Source organism: Pelobates fuscus, chromosome 13, assembly GCF_036172605.1.
Source record: "Pelobates fuscus isolate aPelFus1 chromosome 13, aPelFus1.pri, whole genome shotgun sequence".
NCBI lineage: Eukaryota > Metazoa > Chordata > Amphibia > Anura > Pelobatidae > Pelobates > Pelobates fuscus.
In genome coordinates this window covers 77,296,760-77,317,935 of record NC_086329.1, presented here as the reverse complement: position 1 = coordinate 77,317,935, position 21,176 = coordinate 77,296,760, and the positions used below count along the sequence as shown (strand labels likewise).

The 21,176-nt window shown below is 39.2% G+C and overlaps 1 protein-coding gene across 1 annotated transcript in view; it reads left to right on the top strand.

Annotated features, from left to right (window-relative positions):
* The first annotated feature begins 1,190 nt into the window (after nt 1-1,190).
* The window catches only part of CCDC197 (coiled-coil domain containing 197), a 71,110-nt gene continuing 51,124 nt past the window's right edge, over nt 1,191-21,176 (top strand). The window contains exons 1-4 of the mRNA XM_063439288.1: nt 1,191-1,537; nt 3,837-3,882; nt 5,255-5,431; nt 5,802-5,959. Coding sequence (XP_063295358.1) covers nt 1,431-1,537; nt 3,837-3,882; nt 5,255-5,431; nt 5,802-5,959 — 488 coding nt within the window. The 5' untranslated portion in view covers nt 1,191-1,430. The remainder of the gene's footprint in view (nt 1,538-3,836; nt 3,883-5,254; nt 5,432-5,801; nt 5,960-21,176) is intronic.

The window sequence follows — 21,176 nt, the reverse complement described above, 5'->3', positions numbered from 1 at the left end:
ATATTGATACAACAAACAAACCGGTTATAATGTAATAAATAATTATCTGGAAGTAGTAGATTATTAATAAATCAAATGTAGAATAATATGGTACAAAATATCACAATGTATATATAGCATTTTGGTCAGGTGGGGTCAAAAAATTAAGTTGTACTTCCATTTGAAATTTACAATGCCATACAATTTTTTTTTTCTGGAATTTATATTTGAGTTGACTTGACTGACTTTGATAGTTGTATGCACTTGTTCTATATTTTGGTGTGTAAACAGAGTAGTAAGTGAGCGTTTGGTGTGTGTTCAGGATAGACAGTGAGTGCTTGGTGTGTGTTCAGGACAGACAGTGAGTGCTTGGTGTGTGATCAGGACAGGCAGTGAGTGTTTGCTGTGTGATCAGGACAGACAGTGAGTGCTTGGTGTGTGATCAGGACAGACAGTGAGTGTTTGGTGTGTGATCAGGATAGACAGTGAGTGCTTGGTGTGTGTTCAGGACAGACAGTGAGTGCTTGGTGTGTGATCAGGACAGGCAGTGAGTGTTTGGTGTGTGATCAGGACAGACAGTGAGTGCTTGGTGTGTGATCAGGACAGACAGTGAGTGTTTGGTGTGTGATCAGGATAGACAGTGAGTGCTTGGTGTGAGATCAGGACAGACAGTGAGTGTTTGGTGTGTGATCAGGACAGACAGTGAGTGCTTGGTGTGAGATCAGGACAGACAGTGAGTGTTTGGTGTGTGATCAGGATAGACAGTGAGTGCTTGGTGTGTGATCAGGACAGACAGTGAGTGTTTGGTGTGTGATCAGGACAGACAGTGAGTGTTTGGTGTGTGATCAGGATAGACAGTGAGTGCTTGGTGTGTGGTCAGGATAGACAGTGAGTGCTTGGTGTGTGGTCAGGATAGACAGTGAGTGCTTGGTGTGTGATAAGGATAGACAGTGAGTGCTTGGTGTGTGATCAGGATAGACAGTGAGTGCTTGGTGTGTGATCAGGATAGACAGTGAGTGCTTGGTGCGTGATCAGGACAGACAGTGAGTGCTTGGTGCGTGATCAGGACAGACAGTGAGTGCTTGGTGTGTGACCAGAACAGAGAATTAGTATTTGTTGTGTGATCAGGCAGATAGTCAGTGCTTGGTGTTCGATCATTACAGAAAGCAAGTAATCCGCAGGTCACAGAGTAAGGTGTAACCAGACCTGATACAGCCCTTGAACTAATACAGGAATTAAGAGGTTAATGTAAACTTGTAGCAGTTACTTGTCCTGGCTGTGGGAGGCGGTCCGGAGGTTGCCCAGGGCAGCGAGGAAGTGATTGGCGGAATGTTGCTGTCCACGTTCCTGTTGCTATGGTAACAGAATGCTGACCCACATCGCCCAGGTTGTGATCTTTGGGGTCTTAGCTGTACTTTAAGAGGTGCTCAGCACCCTCCCCCAGCAAAACAATGACTGACGGGGGGCAGGTGCAGCACATTGGGGATAATCCCAAATATGAATTGAACGTGAATGGCAGAGGGAGGAATGTCTTTGTGACCCAGCTTGAGGATGGCAGGTGGGTGACATAATGTGCTATTAACCTTACTAATTAACCCCTTTACTGTTGCAGACATAATCAGTAGAATATGAGGCGAGATATAGAATGCAATTTATTGATACCTCAGGTATCAGTGCCATTCACAGTGCCATTCACAGTGGTGGCATGTAGCAGGGCACTCCTCCTGTTATGGACTGCGCTTCTTATAACGTCCAGCCAGCCCGTTCCACAACAGCTGGAGGGCATGGTTGTAAATGTGCAAGGACATTGACCTATTATATACAGAAATCGTTACAACATAGCACAGCTGCCAGTTACTATTGTATTAACAGGTTTAGAGTTCTATTTGTTTATTTTTGCTAGAGCATTCAGTAGAGTCTTAGAGCTACATTAAACTTGCACTTTACACATTGTATTGTGTTTTTATTTGTTGCAGTTCACATAGGATATAAAAATAAAATGCCATATAATAAAGTGCTGGATAGATGCACAACAAAAGAATCAAGATTATAATATTATAAAGTGAAAATAAATACAGATAAAATTGATATGGAATCCAAGCTTGGTTTTGGGATAAAATACAGCTTTTTATGGCAGTCAGATAGTATTGCTTTTCCAAAACCAAAGCAGGCATCCTAATGATGTGACCGACCTCCAGTCTACCTGTCCACTCATACCTGCAAATAATTATTCATTAAGCATTCTATTCAAGAACATGCAATGTAATAAAATTAAAAAAATATATAGTTTTGTCCAAATCTCTTGTGTCGAAAATTTCTTTATTTTCAGGATGGCCTAATTGCGTCCATAAGGCATAAGGCATTTCCGTTTGGCTAAATTAAGTTAACGAAAACCAATTTGATAAAACGAATCAGAAAAACCATAAGGGCGTGAAATTGGGCCAATCAGTGTACTGCAAAATATATACATAATATTTTTAATATTATTTTTAATAGAGGAATCCTTTTTCCCTCTATTGGTCACTTCTCACTTGACCTGTGGGACTACATGTTTTTTGGCACCACGGTTTGAATTCAGAATCATTAATCTAAATGAACATGCTTGGACATTGTGCTTTTTTGTGTAGTTCGTGAATCTGCTTCATTTCCGTTCGGGGTTTGGGAATTCGAACGATCGGCAGATTAGTGCAAACTCAGACAAATTTCAGTTTATAATAAAACGATTCTCTAAGTCTAATAAGCAGTAAATATTACAGTTGGAAAATGTATCTCCTCTGTTAACATTAGTTTAGGACCCACCAATATTTGTGTACTTTTTAAATGGTAGCAGGCTCAAAGAAACATTGCAAGCACTATAATCACTACAACTCGCTGTAGTGCCTGATGTGACCTTGTGCCCACAAATTTGAAGCAATCTAACAGTTTTTACCTGGGTGTCTGTCAGATCCTGTTCCCTTCCTCCACCCGTCTCCAGAGAGCTGGAAGTTTCTAAGCAGGAAATTCCATTAGCTCTTCTAAACAAAGCTCTCCAATACAATACAATGTGAACATTTGGTATGACTAAATGCCTATATTATTTCACTTAAAAGAACACTCACGCACTTACTGCTACTGCAACATATGGTCATTTAAGTGCTCTAGGGTTTAATTGTCTGTCCCTGTTAGCTTATTGTATACATAAATGATGAACAGAATAAGGAGAACTGAAATATGAGCTAGGAGGGTCTTGTCCAAAAATCTTACTGTCTAAAAGAAGCAAATAGAGGATATAAAGCCAATATGGCCATCTAATGGCCTCTCAGTGTTGCTGTAATAACTCAAATGAGCCTTATCATGGAAATTACTTTTTTACGGTAAGTATGGTAGCTCAAAGACTGTAAATGCTGGGTGGATGACTTGTTGGCCTAGACGCTGAAAACACTGTGTAGTTTGTCTCCTTGGCCTTAAATGCCAGCTGTGATGTTTCATCAGCACTTGGGGTGACATATCAGGTCGTACCAGGTGATGATTATAGCAAGTGTTTTCCATGAAACTCAGTGAGGTCCTAGATTTGAGGGTAAAATCAATACCAAATTTTTCCAGTATGAAATTAGTGCTGATTCTCCTGCAGCATGCTTGGGAGTGGAGACCAGATGGTCACTTGGAACCCTGAGAGGATTTTGTGTGACTCCCAAATTGCTGGAAAATCCCATAGGTTATATTGTGTAATGTGTGAACACCAAACGTTGCTTTTTGGTAATTGGCTCACATCTTAAAATACTGGACAAGCATTATATCTGGATTTATATCTTTTTTTTTCTGTACAAAAACAACCTAAGCAATAACCAGTTTTCTGAAATTTTGACTTTTTCTTCCAGAAATGAAGAGGAAGAAATATTTACACAATCCCCCGTGATAAAGGAGGTAAGTAGATTTTATAATGTTTATAACAAAGAGCAATAAATATCATTCACAAGCAGTGTTAAAACCATGTGTTAACAGCAGATTTTCCAGGCCAAAAAATAAATTGGCTAAATTCTCAAATGATGCAGTTGGGTATGTTGGGGTTCCAAGCGTTTTCTTGATTGTTGCTATGTGTAAATTCACATCCGTAGACAGAAAGTAATCTGGAAGCTGCCTATCACTTGGTCGTAAAGAGGATAGTTCTGTCTATTACCCAAACAGAACAGCATCTGCTGCTAATACTAACATTTCTGATTTTATCTATAAAACAAACTCCTTAAAGAACAGTTTTTAAATGTATTTTACTGTTGAAACCTGTTATTAGCCCTCAACCACACAATCAATAAATCTGTACAGTGATGCAAGATTAAAGCCGAAGAAACAACAATGAACTGCAAATAGATCTTCTATAATTGACAGTTCCATATGCTTGTTCCAAACCCTTAAACGCCAAATTGCAGAATATTGAAACCCAAATTACAATATTTAGGCTAAAATTGCGAAAATGTGACTATAGCTGATTTAAAGAGTTTTTTCCAAAGCAGCTATTTTTGGATACATTTTCATTTTTGCAGTTCATTTTTAAAACTGTTTATCACTTTCAGGGGTTTATTTTGCCAAGACCCTCAGATGTGACTTTCCAACTCAGTGTGCCGGGGCCTGTGGGTGAATCTAAAAGTAGTTTTATTTACCTGAAGCACTCCACCGTGGGCTCCCCATCTTCTCTCTTCAGTTCCTGGCTCTTCTGCCTGGAGTCCACATCACTGATGTAATGTTGGACATGCTCAAGATTGTATTATTAAGATCTATGGACATTAGCACATGACCCTCCATAGATCCACAGCTGCAGAAGCTCTTCCTTTTTGCCAACTTTTGTCAACAGGGACTGTTTCCGTAAGACAAAGCTATCCCTACTGTCAATGAAATTCCAATAAAGTCAGCGTGAATATTTCATAAAGATTATGTCTTTATGAAATTCTCAGTGACCAGAGGTGACAGACCTGCTTTAATACACAACAATTCAGTGTGTAGTATATAAACCTCTGGGTGTGAAATGGCAGCCAAAAGCTATGTGTGAATGAAAGCGTTTAACACTATTGATCCTTTGCCAGATTGAGGTCGGCAGAGAATTCCGAGAGCTATAGCAAAACAACCTCTGATGGGCTGCATTTGGATACATTGTAGAGTAACCTTATCGTTTTTAGATCGGTGATAGCTAACTTTGGCATCCCAGATGTTTTCAGAACAACTTATCCCATGATACTTAACATGCCCTATTGCCAAGAGTATATACTGGAGATCAAAGTTCCATTGATTTCTCTTTGTTTCACAGACCCCCGGCCGGATTCCCGAGACAACCTCAAGCACCTTACAGAAAACTCTGATTCTGAAAAAAGAAGTTGAATATGACCAGGTCAGCCAGGAACTTCAGAATAAAAGGCAGGAGTTTGAAGAACGTATGCTGGTGTTGGACGTCAGAAGACAGGAGCTTGCAGAGAAACAGTTACAGGTAACAATGAACTATCCAAACTACTCTATATATCCTGTATCAGCTTACATTGGTGGTGATTAAAATAGTCAGCATTATAGTCTGTGGGTGGTTTGGAGGAAGGGATATAATTAGCTGTTTGATTCTATTCTATTCTTTCACCACTTACCTCTGTCACTCAATTTAGATCATGGATGGAAGTACAGTTTTGTTAGAAGATTTTTTGCTAAACAGGGTGCTAGACGTGGAAAGTCTAGCTAGGTGGGCTACTTAAAAAGCTAAAAAAAAAGCTAAAAAGCTTTTTTTTTTTTTTTTTTTGCAATTTGAGACACTCCCTTGACTCACAAAACGGAGAATAGACACTGAACTTATGTATGTGATAACTCCACAGTGCTCTGACCAGGCTGTCAAGTTTGATAAGTTCCTGAAGGATAGTGATGCCAAGAGAAGACGAGCGATTGTGAAATACCAGACAGATTCGAGGCAGAATGAATTACGGAAAATAGAAATTGAGGAGCTGGCGAGGCAGCTGGGAATCCACAAAATCCGGTGGGTGAATGATTATCAGATACTGTTAAGATCTACACTTTTCCCCTTCTTCCACTAATGGAATAAGACAAATCGGGGGTTAGATAGAGCGATTCATGATCATAGCTCAAGGTTAAACCCAACATTTAACAACCTGACACAATGAGATGCTGTATATATATATATGTCCACAGAGTGAACACTTTAGCCCTGCATGGACTCCCTGTATGGCAGCCTGGAGGTCTGTGCTGGGGAAATCGGAAATGGCTTGCAACACCTGCATGCAGCAGATCTGCAGCATTTCCAAGCTGTTTTAGTATACACACCCAATTTTAAAAAATCCAGCAATAAATGTGTGTATATTTTCATTGGGGATATATCTACTAAACTGTTTAAAAAAAAGTGTTCCTTTATGGTTTTACACGGAAACTGTTAAAGGATCACTATACTGTAAGGAAAATAAAGCATGTGGCGGTTTACCTTTATCCAGCGGGGGCTCCCTCGGCGCTGGTGACCTCTCCTCCCCCGCCGACGTCTGCTCCTGAGTGGAGCGTAATGCGCATGTGCGGCAAGTGCCGCGCACGCATTCAAACAGTCCATTGGAAATAGTGAACAGAAAAAAAAAAGGTGAAAGCGCACAAACAGTGGAATATTTTACCTTTAAAATCTTGTATAGGTCCTATTTTCAGCAACACACAGTAACTGTGGACCCTATATATAATATATACAAGAAAAGAACATAGTGTATACTGTTGAAACCTATTTACAATATGTGGAGAATAAAAAATGTTCACTCACACTTTCCAGAGCCACATAAGTTAGGCTCTGGACTGTAAAGGTATTTCATCCACCAAGAAATACACTGGATCTGATCCTCCTCTTACATGTATGCAATAAGTTTTTCTTAGCAGGAACTCAGGAGCCAGGTAAGGTGAATTGTTAAAATAAACATTTATTTGGTATAAAATAATAACCCCTTAAGGACACAACTTCTGAGTACGCCCTCGGCGCTGAGTACTCTCCTCCCTCTTCCGACATCATCCGCCGAATGTGCATGCACGGCAAGAGCCGCGTGCGCATTCAATCAGTCCATAGACTATGGTTGTCCAGCATCTTCTCACTGTGATTTTCACAGTGAGAATCGCGGAAGCGCCTCTAGCGGCTGTCAATGAGACAGCTAATAGAGACTGGATTAACCCTCAGTGTAAACATAGCAGTTTCTCTGAAACTGCTATGTTTACAGCTGCAGGGTTAATACTTGATGGACCTGGCACCCAGACCACTTCATTAAGCTAAAGTGGTCTGGGTGCCTATAGTGGTCCTTTAAGGATGCACTAGTATCACTCCACGTTTATTTGGAGTAGCAATATGCAACATAAATGTTTTCTGATAATTCTTTATGAAAGTACAATAACGGCTTTGTACATAATTAAAGGGGATTTCACCTGAAACATTTATGATTTTCATTGTTTCTCCAAATACACGTGGGGCAACTTGCTGTGATAGTACCGTATATACTCGAGTATAAGACGAGTTTTTCAGCACATTTTTTGTGCTGAAAAACCCCCACTTGTCTTATACTCGAGTCAGTGTCTGTATTATGGCAACTTACATTGCCATAATACAGACAGGACTGCCGGGCTCATTACAAGCCCGGCGGTCCTGTTGGGGGCTGGCAGAGAGCTGTACCTTACCTTCACAGCAACTCCTATCAGCTCCCTTCTCTCTCCTCCGGTCGGCTCCCCTGTCAGCAAGTCTGTGAGACTGAATCTATATTTATATTACGGACTGAATCTATAGTTATATTACGGACTGAATCTATAGTTATATTTGAAACCCAGCAACGGCCACGGAAATAAAACACTCCAAAGAACAAACCGACATCAGTATAACAGGATAAATTTAAAAAAATATACTTTATTGTTCTAATAAAATTAACAATATACAAAATATGTGTGTTGGAAAACAATAGTGGTTCTGACAAGTGTGAAGGCCAGTGAACCATGCATGTTGTTAATGTGAGTTTCACTGTGTATTTTATTTGGCTATGATGAAACTATTAAGTGCAATTCTAAATCATGTTTTTATGCCACCATTATTGTGTTTGTTTCATAACATGGGATTGCCTTTGTATCTGAATAAATATTTTGTTTGCTCAAGTGTTAAAGCTGCCGATAGGCAGTGTATGACTGTATGTGTTTGACTTTGCATGATTGTCTGAATTTGTCTTTGAAAAATGTTTGTGCTTGTGCATATGTGTTTCTTTGTGCATAAAAGTTGGTGTTGCTGCCTGAATGATTTTGAATGCATTTATGGGAATGAATCTACAGCCTTGTCCCTGTGCATACGTTGTGTTTATCCATGTGTCCTTGCAATGAGTAGTCTTTTTTTTTTTTCACTGCTCTTTTCGTCTAGATTCCAGTTCTACCTCTTTATGGATTTGATCTATTGTTTGTGGTCCCTGAGGTTTATGTCGAGGTACCCAGTTATTACTTCTTAATTCCATCACATCCTGCACCAAAAATCGAATCCGCGAAGAGGTTTTCTGTTTTTTAATAAAGATGTCAATCTTGCTGATATAGTTGTCCAAGCGACACTGTCCATTTTCCAAGGATTTTCCAATTGTAGTGAGCAAAAGGCAAATACATTCCATGGACTCCTCGCTGTTTCTGTGCAGTAGTTTCATAAGGCAGTCTTTCATGGTGTCTTCAGAGATCAATTTTAATTTAAATAGCTCCCCAATAAATTTGATGTTTCCTTGGTATCGCCTGCGTGCTTTACTACAAGCATCACTCAATTCTTCTTTTAGTCGAGTCTTTTCTCCCGGTGACGTGGCAGCATCCAGTTCCTTTTGCAGTTTCTCAGTTCTTTCATTTCCATTTTCACCTCTCTCAAATTCCTTCTGGCAGAGTCTTATTAGCAGCCTACGGAATGTAATGCTTTCTTCAGGCTTGTCTTCTGTTGGGACCTCAACCATCATTAGCCAGTTGCACATGTTGGCGTATACAACAGCAAAATGTGGCTCTACTACGGCTTTTTCAAATATGACTTCTACAACACTTTTTAGTTGATACTCTGTGTCTACAGAGAGCTCTTTCACTTGCTTGATTAGGTGCTGGAATGTCTGAGGTGTAATTTTATTTAGAATACTGCGAACTTTGCGAACCAATTCTTGAGCCTTGGCCATAGTCGGATCTTCGTTTGTCCTTTTCATGGGAGGTTTCCAAGCCTTTTCAGATGTATGCGGTTTTACATTCTCACTTACATGAAGGATTTTGCGAGGTTCCTTACCAGGACCCTGCTGAGACCTCATTTGGCCCATTCCACATGGCAATCTGTAATTATCCTTAGCAGGGTGGAATAAATTTCCAGTTAGAGGTGTACATTTGCTGCTGGTAAATCGTGGTCGAAGGTGAGGTCTAATGAGCATTCCTTTGTAGAGTTTAGCAATTTCAGACAAGTCTCTTGGCTCCTGTGTAATAGATTTAAATTTAAGTAAAGAATCCCTGTCATAATGTATCCTTTCAACCTTTGTTTTAATATTTGTCTTCTCTTGGAGTACAGGTACTGGAAGGTCTTGGCTTTTCTTTCGAACTATATCAGCCTCAGCAGGAGGTTCTTTTTCTTTTTCTTCTGACAATGGCTGCTCTTCATGGTCACTGCTCAGACTGGCATGTGTTCCTGGCTCATTATTCTTCATCTCATTTTGTTCCTCCTCAGGGGTGCCCTCTTGAATAATTAGAAGCAACTCCTCTGGCTGAACAGTGGGGCAATCCAAAGTAGTTTCGGAGTGATAAATCACAGTGTCAGAGCTTACTGGCAGCTCCTCTAACATTTCACCAGTGCTTGATTTGGCAGGACAAACTGGGCCCACTAGAAGAATACCTGGATCTTGATCCTTGACAGCCTCCCGAGAATCTAGATTCATAGGCTCAGGTTGACAATCCAAAGTGGATTGTGGCTGACCAAGGTTTACTGGCAACTCCTCTGTCAATCCACTTGTATGAGGTTCGATAGTAGAAACAGGATATTCTAGAGTAGTGTTGTCTTCTAGATGTGTGATAACCACTGTAGGCTCTAGAGAGATAGGCTGTAGTAAAATAGCTGTAACTGGGTTCTGAGAATCTAGATTTGCAGGCTCATGTGGACAACCTAAAGTGGGCTGTGGCTGACCAAGGTTTACTGGCAACTCCTCTGTCAATATACTTGTATGAGGTTCGATAGTAGTAACCGGGCATTCTAGAGAAGTGTTGTCTTCTAGATGTGTGATAACCTCTGTAGGCTCTAGAAAGGTAGGCTGTAGTAAAATAGCTGTAACTGGGTTCTGAGAATCTAGATTCATAGGCTCAGGTGGAAAATCTAAAGTGGACTGTGGCTGACCAAGGTTTACTGGCAACTCCTCTGTCAATCCACTTGTATGAGGTTCGATAGTAGTAACAGGGCATTCTAGAGAAGTGTTGTCTTCTAGATGTGTGATAACCTCTGTAGGCTCTAGAGAGGTAGGCTGTAGTAAAATAACTGTAACTGGGTTCTGAGAATATAGATTTGCAGGCTCAGGTGGACAATGTAAAGTGGACTGTGGCTGACCAAGGTTTACTGGCAACTCCTCTGGCAATCCACTTGTATGAGGTTCAATAGTAGAAACAGGGCATTCTAGAGAAGTGTTGTCTTCTAGATGTGTGATAATCTCTGTAGGCTCTAGAGACCTTGCCTGCAGCAAGTGACAGGGAATACCCTCTAGACTTGTGACCGCTTCAGGCTGTGGAATAATATTGTGTTTATAATACTCTGCAGAATACTTTTTTTCATTTTCCAGTTCTTTTTTGTCCACTTCTTTTTCTTGGACATTTGTAGCCTTTTTAGTTGTTTTAGATTGCTTTGGGCGTAATGTAGGCTTTACCTTAGAGAAAACGAATGGGTCCCTGCAATTAAAAAATAGGAAAAGTTAAAATACGGTTGTAACAATTATGTCCTTTTCTCCCTTTCCATCCATCAGCCCATTCTGTCACTTATCTTATTCCTCTTCAGCTTTCCTCTTACTTTCGGTCCGTCAGCTACCCTATCACCCTATCAGTCATTATTGCACAGCTTGTAGTGACACTATCAGATCATTTATGTTACATATATTACATTCTGGTTACACTAATTCCAGTAAATAGTTTACAATATTCCAATTTGAGATTTGTGATGTTGGCTCAGAAAGAGCATTGACATCTTTCTCTATCTGTGGTTCTTCTCTCATTGGTTTCCTGTGTACACAGACAGCCAGTGCGAGAACCAGGGTATTGGTTTACTGAGGACACTGAAGGTTTATTTGGATAACGTTATAGGATTATGGTCGGTCATTCTGTGTCTCATGATACACTTACCTAGGTGGCCGAGCATTTGTCATTAGTTGGTTAGTTTCTCTTGGAGTCACCCGAATATAGTATGGTACATCGGGAATCTTCTCCTCTTTTCCAAATCTGACATAGTTATTATAATGTCTAAAGATTTTGAAGAAAAACACACCAGAAAACAAAGAGCTCATTAATAAACTGATGTTATATCTCTGGAATAACAGAATGTGTTTAGGAAATGATAGAAAAAGCCATTATATATTATAGGTTATTATTTGGGTCATATTGTAATTATTAAATATTCCAATCTGAGATTTGTGATGTTGGCTCAGAAAGAGCATTGACATCTTTCTCTATCTGTGGTTCTTCTCTCATTGGTTTCCTGTGTACACAGACAGCCAGTGCGAGAACCAGGGTATTGGTTTACTGAGGACACTGAAGGTTTATTTGGATAACGTTATAGGATTATGGTCGGTCATTCTGTGTCTCATGATACACTTACCTAGGTGGCCGAGCATTTGTCATTAGTTGGTTAGTTTCTCTTGGAGTCACCCGAATATAGTATGGTACATCGGGAATCTTCTCCTCTTTTCCAAATCTGACATAGTTATTATAATGTCTAAAGATTTTGAAGAAAAACACACCAGAAAACAAAGAGCTCATTAATAAACTGATGTTATATCTCTGGAATAACAGAATGTGTTTAGGAAATGATAGAAAAAGCCATTATATATTATAGGTTATTATTTGGGTCATATTGTAATTATTAAATATTCCAATCTGAGATTTGTGATGTTGGCTCAGAAAGAGCATTGACATCTTTCTCTATCTGTGGTTCTTCTCTCATTGGTTTCCTGTGTACACAGACAGCCAGTGAGAGAACCAGGGTATTGGTTTACTGAGGACACTGAAGGTTTATTTGGATAACGTTATAGGATTATGGTCGGTCATTCTGTGTCTCATGATACACTTACCTAGGTGGCCGAGCATTTGTCATTAGTTGGTTAGTTTCTCTTGGAGTCACCCGAATATAGTATGGTACATCGGGAATCTTCTCCTCTTTTCCAAATCTGACATAGTTATTATAATGTCTAAAGATTTTGAAGAAAACCACACCAGAAAACAAAGAGCTCATTAATAAACTGATGTTATATCTCTGGAATAACAGAATGTGATTAGGAAATGATAGAAAAAGCCATTATATATTATAGGTTATTATTTGGGTCATATTGTAATGATTAAATATTCCAATTTGAGATTTGTGATGTTGGCTCAGAAAGACCATTGACATCTTTCTCTATCTGTGGTTCTTCTCTCATTGGTTTCCTGTGTACACAGACAGCCAGTGAGAGAACCAGGGTATTGGTTTACTGAGGACACTGAAGGTTTATTTGGATAACGTTATAGGATTATGGTCGGTCATTCTGTGTCTCATGATACACTTACCTAGGTGGCCGAGCATTTGTCATTAGTTGGTTAGTTTCTCTTGGAGTCACCCGAATATAGTATGGTACATCGGGAATCTTCTCCTCTTTTCCACATCTGACATAGTTATTATAATGTCTAAAGATTTTGAAGAAAAACACACCAGAAAACAAAGAGCTCATTAATAAATTGATGTTATATCTCTGGAATAACAGAGTGTGTTTAGGAGATGATACAAGAAGCCATTAGATATTATGCATTGCTATTTGGGTTGTATTGTAATGATTAAATAATTCAATTTGATGTGTAAAACCTTTGACACGTCTGGACTAATTACATCCTGCATTTCATCCCAGGATGGTGCTGTCTATTTGGGGTCTCAAAACACATTTAATAAATGGGGCATTATTGTGTCAGAAAAACAAATATGTATTTCTGACACTATAGTTCTAATATTACTATTTATGGCCTCAGCCCCCCTGTCAGGAAAGTAAAAGGGTTTAAACTCACCTTTTTCCAGCGCCACACGGGGCTCCATCCCTAAACTGCCTCCTTGGCTGATAAACAGAATTGATGATCTCAGCCAATCCAATGCTTTACCTTTAGAAAGCATTGGATTGACTGAGTTAGTCAATTTTAATGATCCCAGCCAAGAAGGCATGCTGGGGGTGGAGGCAACGCTGCCCTGGACAATCATAAATTGATGCATCTTGAAGAGGAATGTTCAGTGTCTTCATGCAGAGCGTGGAGATGCTGAATGTCGCAGCATTGTCACAGGAAGCACCTATAGTGGCTGTCTGAGTGATTGCCACTGTAGGTGTCCCTAGGCAGGGCTGCCATCAGAGGGTGACAACCATGACGGTTTTCATGGGCCTGGCGGCCCAGGCCCCACGTGGAGCGGCGAAACTGCCGCAGGTGCATCTTCACCGGGGCCCATCAGGTGGCCCATGCATTTAGGGCCACCCGATGGGCCCTATATCTTCAGGGGCCCGGTCAGCGCTGCGGCCGTGTAATTGTGCAACCGGCCCCTTTAAAATAAATTGCAGCTACACCGCAAGTGCTGTTGGGAGGAAGTGACGGCCGGTCACTTCCTCCCAGCTTACTACACGTAGGGGGAGAGGGAGAGCAGAGGACAGGAAAGGAGAGGACACCAGAGGCATCCGCTCCCATTATCCCCAGCCACCCTCCTGCAACTTAAAGGTAAGAGGAGGGTGGCTGATAAATGAGGTGTGTGTGTGTATACGTATGTGTCTGCAAGTATGTATGTCTGTGTGTGTGTATGTCAGTATGTATATATGTTTGTCTGTGTGTCAGTATGTATATATGTCTGTGTGTGTGTCAGTATGTATGTCTGTGTGTGTGTGTCAGTATGTATGTATGTGTGTATGTGTCTATCTGTATGTGTGTGTGTGTCAGTATGTATGTATGTCTGTGTGTGTCAGTATGTGTATATGTCTGTATGTATGTATGTCTGTGTGTGTATGTCAGTATGTATATATGTCTGTGTGTATGTATGTATGTATGTCAGTATGCATGTATGTCTGTGTGTGTATGTCAGTATGTCTGTATGTATGTGTGTATGTCAGTATGTATATATTTCTGTATGCATGTATGTCTGTGTGTGTGAATGTCAGTATGTCTGTATATATCTGTGTATGTATATATCTATCTGTGTGTGTATGTCTGTATGCATGTATATCAGTATGTATGTATGCCATTATGTATGTATGTATGTCTGTATGTCAGTTTGTATGTATGTATGTTTGTCAGTATGTATGTATGTCTGTATGTATGTGTGTGAGTATGTATGTACGTCAGTGTGTGTGTCTGTATGTCAGTATGTGTGTGTGTGTGTGTATCTGTATCTGTGTCTATATGTGTGTATGTCTGCTTCAGTATTTGTGTCTGTTAGTATGTGTGTATCTTTCTCTGTGTGTGTCTGTGTCCTTTTGTGTCTGTGTGTGTATATTCCTGTGGGGCGGGCACCCAGGGGCCGAGACCTTAAGCTGTGTTAGGGGCCCCACAATTGATGGCGGCCCTGTCCCTAGGGAGCAATGTAAACACATTTTGTACATTAAGCTGTAGTTCTTATGGTGTCTATAATGTCCCTGTAATTCATTTATATTTGACTTTTATTTATTTTTTTACACCCCTGTATATCATGCCTGCTTATTTTATTTCAATTTCCATCACTACAAATGAGCTAGGCTGCACACATTCATGGATTTGATCATTTTTTTTTATCTCATCTGTTTAGAAAAATAACTAAAAGGTGAAACTCAAATTAAATTTTAAGCATTTTACTGCTTAGATTACTACCATTCATTTAAAGATAACATTATTAAATCTACTGGAAAGTTCTGTTATTTACAGAAATGATGCCCATTAACAAACCAAACTTTAATTTAATCTCTATCGAACTCTGATTCCCATCTTCCAATAGCCCCATCTAATATTGACACACACAAAAACAACTATCCCTTTACGGAGATAGTGAGTGATACTCTAAAAGTGCCTGAAATGAAAGCAGCTCAACACAAAAAGTGGAATACCCTAATCCACAATAAAGTGCAAATATTCAAAAAAGGAGGTATAGACTATATACCAACAAGTGGAGCGCTATAGTTAATGTGAATAATGTGGGGGTACACTCACCCCTCCAGTGCAATGACAGTCTTGGAAATATATGTCCAAAAATACATACAAAACAAAATAACAAATACAGATTATAGTGCAGATGGTAACAAAACAACAGTGAATGTTGGTACAAAATAACTTAAACCACTCACATGGGTTGGAGCCTATATATCCGTAGATAAGCAAGAAGGAATTATCTACGGAGCCAATGTTATATAGGCTCCAACCCATGTGAGTGGTTTAAGCTATTTTTTACCAACATTCACTGTCTTTTTGTTACCATCTGCACTATAATCTGTATTTGTTATTTTGTTTTGTATGTATTTTTGGACATATATTTCCAAGACTGTCATTGCACTGGAGGGGTGAGTGTACCCCCACATTATTCACATTAAAGGGAAACTCCAGTGCCAGGAAAACAATCCGTTTTCCTGGCACTGGAGTGTCCCTCTCCCTCCCACCCACCAATCCCCGGTTACTGAAGGGGTGAAAACCCCTTCAGTTACTTACCTGAGGCAGCGGCGATGCCCCTCGCCGCTGTCTCCTCCTCCGCAACGCTCCTCCTGTCCATTGCGTCGGCGGGTGGGCGAGACTGATCCCGCCCACCGGCCGAGGAGACCTAATGCGCATGCGCATTACGTCTCCCCATAGGAAAGCATTGAAAAATAAATTAAATGCTTTCCTATGGGGTTTTGAGCGACTCTGGAGGTCCTCACACAGCGTGAGGATGTCCAGCGACGCTCTAGCACAGGTTTCCTGTGCTATGGACCAGGAAGTGACCTCTAGTGGCTGTCTAGTAGCCACTAGAGGTGGAGTTAACCCTGCAAGGTAATTATTGCAGTTTATGAAAAACTGCAATAATTACACTTGCAGGGTTAAGAGTAGTGGGAGTTGGCACCCAGACCACTCCAATTAGCAGAAGTGGTCTGGGTGCCTGGAGTGTCCCTTTAACTATAGCGCTCCACTTGTTGGTATATAGTCTATACCTCCTTTTTTAATAACCCCATCTAATATACCTGCAGCAACTGTCCACTTACCTGTCCGTAGAAGGCTGATAAGGAATATACTTTAGATTTGTGACAGGTTCAGGCTGTAGAATATTATCCTGTTTATGACACTCTGCACAATAATTTCCACTTTCAGCCTTTTTAGTTGTTTTGTATTGTTTTGGAAATAATTTAGGCTTCACCTTAGAGAATAGGAATGGGTCCCTGCAATTAAAATAGGAAAAGTTAAAATACAGTTGTAACAATTATATCCTTTTCTCCCTTTCCATTCATCAGCCCATTTTGTCACTTATCTTATTCCTCTTTAGCTTTTCTCTCACTTTCAGTCCATCAGCTCACTCGTTATCTATCAGTCATTATTGCACAGCTTGTAGTGACACTATCAGATCATTTATGTTACGCACATTTCATTCTGGTTACAGTAATTTCAGTAAATAGTCTACTTTGTACCATTAAAACTTCTGTTTATATTAAAATGCATATCTTATGGAAATTAGGTAATTCCTGGTAAGTCAAGTTGCTGTAGTACTCCTCAGAAATTTGTTATGTTGGCTCAGAAAGACCATTGACATCTTTTTCTATCTGTGGATCTTCTCTCATTGGTTTCCTGTGTACACAGACAGCCAGTGAGAGAACCAGGGTATTGGATTACTGAGGACCCTGCAGTTTTATTTGGATAACCTTATAAGATTATGGTTGGTCATTCTGTGTCTCATGATACACTTACCTAGGTGGTCGAGCATAACGAATTTCCAAGTTGGATTTTTTTGGAGTCACCCGAATATAGTATGGTACATCGGGTTTCTTCTCCTCTTTTCTATATCTGACATAGGTATCATAATGTCTAAAGCTTTTGAACAAAAAAACAAAAACAAAAAAGGTCAGGCTAATTCTTACAGCACCCAGCCTAGAGGTTATTATCGCAATTTGTTAATGTGATCATATAGTATTTACCTTTTGTCAAGCACAGCAAATTTAGAATAAACAGAAGGGGGAAGGCGACGTCTCTCTGTGCCTTGTTGGCAACATTTTAGAGTTTCTTCCACAAACCCACCATTCTGCTCCCGTGGCTCCCATCTCTTCCCCTTCTCAGTTTCTGGAGAAATATCCAGATTAGTTGATAATTGGGGGAATGTCTGGGGCTCTAATTTAAGAGGTAGCCTAGTTAGGAAAGAAAAAGTGATTAGTGAAGTCTCATATTTCACACATTTGATGTTTTGTGTTTGAAATAACTGAGTGTGTTTAGGAGATGATAAAATATGTCATTATATATTATGAATTGTTATTTGGGTTGTATTGTAATTGTTAAATAATTTGATTTAATGTGTAAAACCTGTGAAACTCTTCGACACTCATTTTCATCTCAGGATGGTGCTGTCTGATCATTCAGACAATTTTGATCGACTCAAAACACCTTTATTAATTTCTATAAATGTTACTTTCTTTGCACCCCTGTATATCATGTCGGCTCATTTAAAGCTATCACTACAAATGAGCTAGGCTACACACATTCCTTGTTTTGTTCATTTTTTATCTCATTTGTTAAGAAAAATAACTAAAAGGTGAAACTCAAATTCACATTTTAAGGATTTTAGCCCATATATTACTCCCATTTATTTCAAAATGACTATTTATTCTACAGGAAAACTATGTTATTTATAGAAATGATGCCCATTAATAAACCATCCTTTATTCTACTCTTAATCAAACTCTGACCCCATCTTCTAATATACATGCAGCCGCTGACCACTTACCTGTCCGTAGAAGGCTGGATGTTTGGCTGTTTTCTGAATTCTTTTTTAGTAGAATTCCTGGGTGGGGGTTGAGTACCCGCCAGCCATGAAACCAGGGGACGTTCAATCATAGAAATAACGTTACCCATTGTCTCTGTAAATAATCTCACTGCAATGAAACTGCTTGTGAAATGCCAGTGTAACCAGCAGTAACAGGGTTATCTGTTATCTGGTCAGTGACATCACAATGTGTTATCTGCTCAGTGACATCACAATAGAACCTGATGATCTATGATGTAGAAAAAAATGGCTGACTGCATGATGTCTATGGAAATGAAATGAAATTGAAAATGTAAATAGCATTTAAATGACAGGCAAATAACCAACTTAAAAAATGTGGTTTTCTGGTATGCCTATTGCAACACACAGGGATGAGGGAGTCTGACTTTCGGTAAAATGCTCAAAACTGGAAAAAAACATACTGCACGCGTATCCTGCTTGGCTTGTTTCAATCTGACGCGTTTCGATTGAAACAAGCCAAGCAGGATACGCGTGCAGTATGCAGATCCAGCAGTAAGAACATTGTATGTGCCAGAAGTACCTTCCACGAATTGGGGACCGATCGGCATTTGGCGCTCATCTCTCAGAGTGAGGTCTGAGACGCACGCCAACCTCACTGACAGCCGACCGCTAGAAAGAACAACTGCAACACAAAGTATCCATATCCATCCTAGCCGGTCCCTGTGGCAAGGCTCAAACAAGGACTACATTTTTGCTGGTAACATTCTTGCACATCGTTCCTGGCTTGCATTTTTTATATATTTTAACATTTTAATGTATATTTGTTATAATGAACTTTTTGTCATTTAAATTATATATTTTTACATCTAGTCTTTTAGAACATAAGTGGTTTCTATTTTAAAGCGATACCTCACTTTATTGCAAAATAGGAAGCAGTTCCTTATACTGCATCCCTATATTACATATGGTTTACATCTTTTTACTATAAAGTATATCATAGAGGTGTACACTTCACTCTGTCTGTATATAACAGATTAGAAGACGTACACACCTTATATGGTTGTATTTTTTCACAAAATCAGGTGACTTAAATTCCATCACATTATAGAGAATAGTTCTACATACTATATCTCTATTTTATATGGTTTACAACTTCACCTATGAAGTATAACATTTGGTGTATACTCCAATCATTCTGCCTGTAGCAGATTTAAAGGTGTACACACCACACATTACTGCTGCACTGTTTTTCCCTGAAATATTGAATTACGCCTTGGTCTATTTCTAACTATTAATTTCCTATTGGTGATACATCAAAAGCCATTTTAGGTGGATTAGCTCCTGGAATACATACACCAATTCAGGTTGTCAGTTTTACTAAATAACCAACTTAATTTTCCAAGTTGTGGTTGTGGTTTTAAAGGGATACTCTGGCCACCATAACACCTTCATCACAATGACATTGTTATGGTGTGATGAGGTCCATGGCACCATCTAACCTAAAAAACTGCTTCATTAAACTAAAGTTGTTTAGGTGACTATAGTGTTCCTTTAACTAATACATTTTTGAGATTCCTTGCCCCCTATAGGTAATATTCGGTATAGGGGGTAAGATTATCCCCCATACCGAAAATTTCCTACATTTTATTATCAATACAGCATTGTTGTTACTGCGAATGGAAGTTGGTGGATCTGTACTTGAAGCCAGAGGGAAAGCCACTACCACAAGATATAGAAGAGGGAATAGGATCCCTAAAAATGCTATCAAAGCTACACATTGAGCCTAGTGATTACTGGCTCCTACCTTGGTATGAATGTCCATATTTGGTCATTGCAGGAAGCATCTCACCACCACTAAGATGGTGGTGCTTCCTGTTTTGACATACATAAATAAAGAGAGGGGGAAAAAATGCTTCCTGTTTTTACATATAGAAATAAAGAGGAAAAAATAAATTTAAAAAAAGATTCCTGTTTTGACATAAATAAATAAAGAGAAAAAAAAAATGCTTCCTGTTTTTTACATATATAAATAAAAAGGGGGGGGGGAGGGAAGGGAAGGGGGAAGAAAGAAAACACATGTTCATTTTAATATGTGGGATTCCAAGATGGCGATGACTTTACTTCCGGTGAGCGTCTTCCGGGGTTCCAAAATGACTGCGCGTCTACTTCCGGTCGACTTGTTTTCCAAAATAGCCATGCGCCTACTTCCGGTCGGCGTATTTTCGTCACGTTTTTCCCAAGTAGTTGGCTCCTCCTTTCTTCAGACTACACCTCTCCATAAATATTAGTTCAAAGAACGGCAGTCTTTTATGTAATATATATCTGGCAATATGTATATCGTCCAGATTCAATTAATCTCCAATTAGATGCCAGCTAGTCCACAGTATATGTTAATTTAACCATAAAAGAGAGAAAAAATATAGTAAAAATAATTTCATTAAAAAGACAATGTATTAGTAGATACCTATTTTAATAAGAACTATATCCTTTTGCCCAAACGTATGAAGTAAATAATAAATACATAAAAATATAAATACATAAAAAATCATAAAATACAGTTCATTTCAAAATCAATGCTGAGCCCTCTAGGTGTTAAAGTGCAAATTTCAAAGATCCATTTGGTTTCTTGTAAACTTAATTTTTGGTTAAAATCCCCTCCTCTCCAATGCGTAGTAACTTTTTCTATGCATGGAATTCTAGTTTTTTTTGGATCGGAGTTGTGTTTTTAAAGGAAGTGTTTGGATACACTATGGTTAATAAAAAACCCTTTTTAATATTCCTTATGTGCTCACTTATACGTATATTAAGTGCCCTAGTCGTTTTTCCTATATATTGTAATCCACATTTGCATATTAAAAGATATATCACTCCTTTTGACTGGCACGTGATGGGGGATTTTATCTTAAAAGATTTTCCAGTTACGTTTGATACAAAACTTTTTTTAGTTTTATTAGTGCAATCAGAGTTTGTGCATGCATTGCACATACCACAATGGTAAAAACCTTTCTGTATTTCTGCCCAATTTGTTAAAAAAAAATTGTTGTTTTTTCTTTATCAATATAGCTTTTTGTTAAGA